Raw genomic sequence first — 5,000 nt, 5'->3', positions numbered from 1 at the left:
CATGTGTGTGTGTGTGTGTGTGTGAGTGTGTGCGTGTGTGTGTGTGTGCGTGTGTGTGTGTGTGTGTGTGTGAGTATGAGTATGAGTGTGCATGTGTGCGTGTGTGTGCATGCACTTACCACTCTCTTCTCTTGCAGGTTCGGGGTGTAAGACAGAGGTGGGCGTGTCTTCCTGTCTGCTCACGCCCACCGCCTCTCCCAGAGACTCTGGCCTGACGGAAGAACGAGGGATGAATGGAGGAGTGTGAGTATGATCTCAGAGAGAGAGAGAGAGAGAGAGAGAGAGAGAAGGAGGAACGAGGGATGAATGGAGGAGTGTGAGTATGATCTCAGAGAGAGAGAGAGAGAGAGAGAGAGAGAGAGAGAGAGAGAGAGAGAGAGAAGGAGTGAATGAGGAAGTGACTATCACATGACTGAGAAAGGAGGGAGTGAGGGATGAGGGGAGGTGAATGAGTATGGAAGGAAGGAAGGAAGGAAGGAAGGAAGGAAGAAAGAAATGGAGGGGGTGTTGAATGTGCCTTATGACAGAGAAATATGAAATGCTTGAGTCCTCCATATTGTAATGAAATGATGAGAATTACGCGTAAAAACACTGCTCTCAACCGTGTGTTTTTCTTCCGCTCACCCTCACTCTCCTTCCTCTCCCCTCCTTTCATCTCTGTTTCTGCCCTCCCCTCTTTTCTCCCTCCCATCTCTCTTCCCCCCCTCCTCCCCCTGTCTCTCTCTTTCTGTCTCTCTTGCCCCCCCTCTCTCCCTCCTTCCCCTCTCTCTCCCCCATCCCCTCTCCCCTCTCTCTCTCCCCCTCCTCCCTCTCTCTCTCCCCTCTCTCCCTCCTTTCTCTCTCTCCCTCCCTCCTCCCCTCTCTCTCTCTCCCCCTCCCTCCCCCCTGTAGGTTTGTGAAGTCAGAGAGTGGCAGCCTGAACCCTGTCCAGTGGACGGTGGCTGATGTGGTGGGCTACTTCACCGCAGCTGGCTTCCCAGAGCAGGCACTGGCCTTCAGGACACAGGTACACACAGCTGTCTGCAGTGCCAGTCCCAGCCAATTACTGTGTAACAAAGATATGTAGTCTCTTAGGGGTATTCTCTCTCTCTCTCTCTGTCTCTCTCTCTCTCTCTCTCTCTCTCTCTCTCTGCTTTCTCTCTCTCTCTCTCTCTCTCTCTCTGCTTCTCTCTCTCTCTCAAATGTGTACACCAACAAAGCAACAGATATCACAACCAGTCTCCCCCCCCCCTCCCCCCCTCCCCAACAGGAGATAGACGGGAAGTCCCTCCTCCTGATGCAGCGCAATGATGTGTTGACTGGCCTGTCAATCAGGCTGGGTCCCGCCCTGAAGATCTACGAGCGTCACATTAAGGTCCTGCAGAGAACCCACTTTGAGGATGATGACTGCTGATTTAACCTGGAGCTACATACACACACACACACACACACACACACACACACACACACACACACACACACACACACACACACAATGACAGACAGCAAGTAAAGTACGCATAAACATAATGCATGCAAGGTAAATGCTCATGCACGTGTCATCAAACACACACACACACACACACACACACACACACTTACTTCTCACCTCAAACCAAGGGACATTCCAACGCCTCCACCTCACCCATTCCCCATGCTCCCTGAACTTTAAAATGACAAGCTCTCTGGCCTGAGAGAGAGAGAGAGAAAAAAATGGAATACTGGTATAAGTGTATACTTCATGGAAAAGGGTGGAGCAATGAATACATTTTTCAGTCACCATGGTCACAAACTGGCAATGTGGGAGCAGTTCACCTCCCAGCCACAGTGTGGTGCTGCACCACCACCGAACTAAAGGAACTTACCTCCCCCTGGTACCTTGGACCCATAAGGCCTTCCACAGTGTTCCACTCCATGGGAATACACCAGGATCTTCACTCTGTCTGTTCTGTGTCTATGCTTGGGACTTGTGTGTGGACAAACCGTGCCTGGGCAATAGGGTTTCCTGCCCTTGTTCGTATACTGGACCAGCGAACCCTCTCCAAGTCCTAAACTGAAGGGTAAAGCATGTCGTTTTGCTCTTTGCTGCCCTCTGTGGCCATCATAAGAAAACGTGAATATGCTATGTTTTTAATGGCGGCAACCATGTGCATACAAACACACAGGATATCAAAATGCGTATTGTAAAGGCCAGTGTTCGACCTCCACAAGAGATTTGAGAAAGCTCTTTGTTTGGACTGAAACGGAGCTGTTTACCAAACGTTCTTCGCCACGCGATCTCATTCCTCCATCGCTAACGATTTATTGTGGCCGTTTGGCGCCGTCTTAAACCTCAAATCTACATACTGGACCTTTAACCTTTCGGGGGTGGATGGCAAAACGGACCTTGGATCATGTCTAGGGGCGACTCGCTCCTTCTCCTTCAGGCTAGCAGCACAGGGACAGACACAGGGACAGACCGGGACCACTTTGCAGGGCTGCGCGAAGCCCACAGACCGGGTCGCTCACCGTTCCCACAGCCCCACATATGGACCGGCCCACCGGGAACTGTCCCAGTGCTCCAGATGGCCGGTCCGCAACTACTCCTGGGGTGTTCAAGAACAACGATCGTGAGCAGCACCTGGCGCCGCGGACCACAACAGGGGCAGCGTCTGTGCCATGCTGCTGCTTGTGAATGTAACCAGCGGGGATTGAACCTGGGTTTCTCCCGCTGGCCCAACCCAAAATGGCTACCGCTAGACCAAGAAGACGTTTCTGTGGTCCGAGTGTGACTTTTGGGTTGACAGGACACATGTCCGGGCAGGGCAGGGCAAGGCAAGGTTCCCAAACCACCTCTGCTACAGTACATGGACTAACACGATTTGGTTCCGGAAAGACGGAAGACCACCGACGAGGAAGAGGAAGAAGAAGAAGAAGAGAAAGTGGATTTTAATCACATCTCTGTCTTTGAGTTACGGTGATGACATCACAATGGAGCACTTTTTAACCTCTGGACTAAACTGCGTGTTTGTTTGTGTGTTTGTTTGTTGTTGGCTATGTTCTTTTGCCGTTTTACTATATATTATTATTTTTTCTTTCCTCTTTGCACAAGTCTCTTTTTTTGTGACTGTGTGGGGATGTTAAGAGTGAGCAGCTGATCACATCAGAAGAGGGATTGATAGAGAAACGGGAGCAAGAATAATAATAATAATAAAAAAACTAATTAAAAAACATAGCTGACTTTCTGTTATGAGGGACTATTGCCCCGCCTTGTTTCAACTCGTAGCCCCTCCCCCTAAAAGCCTCATGCTGTTTTGATAGGATCAGACAGGATACAGCAGTATCGCCACCTAGCCTTCTGATAGGCTATTGGGGCCGAATGAATGCATATGCCTGATTTGTTTTATAGGCTGAGAGGGCTTACACACACACACACACACACACCCACACCCACACCCACACCCACACACACACACCCACCCACCCACACACACACCCACACCCACACACACACACACACACACACACACACACACACCCACCCACACACACACCCACACCCACACACACACCCACACACACACACACACACACACACACACCCACACCCACCCACACACCCACACACCCACCCACACACACACACACCCACCCACCCACACACACACACACACCTACACCCACACCCACACACACCCACCCACCCACCCACACACACACACACACACACGTCAGCTTTCCTTTATGTTAACATCCCATTGGTGCTTAAATACATCAGTGAACTTGAGTGAAACTGACAGATGTAAATAATAGGGAGGGGGGGGGGGGGGGGGGGGGGCGATATTAGAATGCCTTTGAAATGTATTTGAAATGTATTTGAAATACAGTTTATGAAGTAAATGCATAAACGCAGGGTTACCACGTGTAAATCAATCAATCAATATTAATCAATCAATCAATTTCTCACCACCAGCATTTTCTAACCGCTTTATTGTCTGTTGAAAACATGCAAACCTCAGAGAGACAGTTTGTCAGTGTCGGGTTGCTGTGACACACACACACACACACACACACACACACACACACACACACACACACACACACACACACACACACACACACACACACACACACACACACACACACCTCTTACATTAACTTACCTGTCTCTCAAACTCAAACTGTTTTTTCTGCCACAGCTCTCTGTTCTAATTGGATGAGCGACTCGCTCGTCTCTCTGTCTGTGTAACTCACCCAGTTTCCTCAGAGTTTCCTCATAGTTTTCCTCATAGTTTCCTCAGAGTTTCCTCAGAGTTTTCCTCAGTTTCCTCAGAGTTTCCTCAGAGTTTCCTCATAGTTTCCTCAGAGTTTTCCTCAGAGTTTTCCTCAGAGTTTCCTCAGAGTTTTCCTCATAGTTTCCTCAGAGTTTTCCTCATAGTTTCCTCAGAGTTTTCCTCATAGTTTCCTCAGAGTTTTCCTCATAGTTTCCTCAGAGTTTTCCTCATAGTTTCCTCAGAGTTTCCTCAGAGTTTTCCTCATAGTTTCCTCAGAGTTTTCCTCATAGTTTCCTCAGAGTTTTCCTTCTCTGTATTATTGCTTTTGTTTGTAGTCTCTTGTTGCTCACCTGCTGTTGCTCACCTACCATGTCTGCTCTGCCGGCATTCCATAGTGAAATAGTGTTGTGTACAATTATACCATCATCTCCCTCCTTCTTTTCATTCCTCCCTCTCTCTCTCCTTCCCTCCATCCCTCCCCCTCTCTTTCTCCTTTCCTCCCTTTTTCCCTCTCTTGATTCCACCCTCTGTCCTTTCCTCCCTCCCTTTCTCCATTCCTCTTTTATCCTCCCTCCACCCCCCACACCCCCCCCCCCCCCCTTTCAAGACAACTAAAAGGCTCGATATTCATGTCCTTGTCACTCACCATCAGTTAAAGTGAGCATTTGCCCAGTCTGAAAACAATCCTCTGTTACCTCCCCCTCTAGTGTTTGTAGATCCAACAGAAGCTGGATCGGAGTAAGCAAGGCGGTAAAGGCTGTCCGCCAT

At 49.4% G+C, this 5,000-nt stretch overlaps 2 protein-coding genes across 2 annotated transcripts in view; both read left to right on the top strand.

Annotated features, from left to right (window-relative positions):
* samd1b (sterile alpha motif domain containing 1b) overlaps positions 1 to 3,747 on the top strand; it is an 8,401-nt gene extending 4,654 nt beyond the window's left edge. The window contains exons 5-7 of the mRNA XM_083694223.1: positions 138 to 243; positions 892 to 1,006; positions 1,250 to 3,747. Coding sequence (XP_083550349.1) covers positions 138 to 243; positions 892 to 1,006; positions 1,250 to 1,393 — 365 coding nt within the window. The 3' untranslated portion in view covers positions 1,394 to 3,747. The remainder of the gene's footprint in view (positions 1 to 137; positions 244 to 891; positions 1,007 to 1,249) is intronic.
* Positions 2,507 to 5,000, top strand: part of LOC310821576 (transitional endoplasmic reticulum ATPase-like) — a gene marked incomplete at its 5' end in the record, with an annotated part of 4,042 nt that continues 1,548 nt past the window's right edge. Inside the window, one exon of the mRNA XM_083693661.1 lies at positions 2,507 to 2,632. Within this exon, the coding sequence (XP_083549787.1) occupies positions 2,507 to 2,632 (126 nt within the window). The remainder of the gene's footprint in view (positions 2,633 to 5,000) is intronic.

Source organism: Argentina silus (assembly GCF_951799395.1).
Source record: "Argentina silus genome assembly, chromosome: 22".
Taxonomy (NCBI): domain Eukaryota; kingdom Metazoa; phylum Chordata; class Actinopteri; order Argentiniformes; family Argentinidae; genus Argentina; species Argentina silus.
The sequence above is the reverse complement of the archived record's forward strand: the minus strand, read 5'-3'. Positions and strand labels throughout refer to the sequence as shown.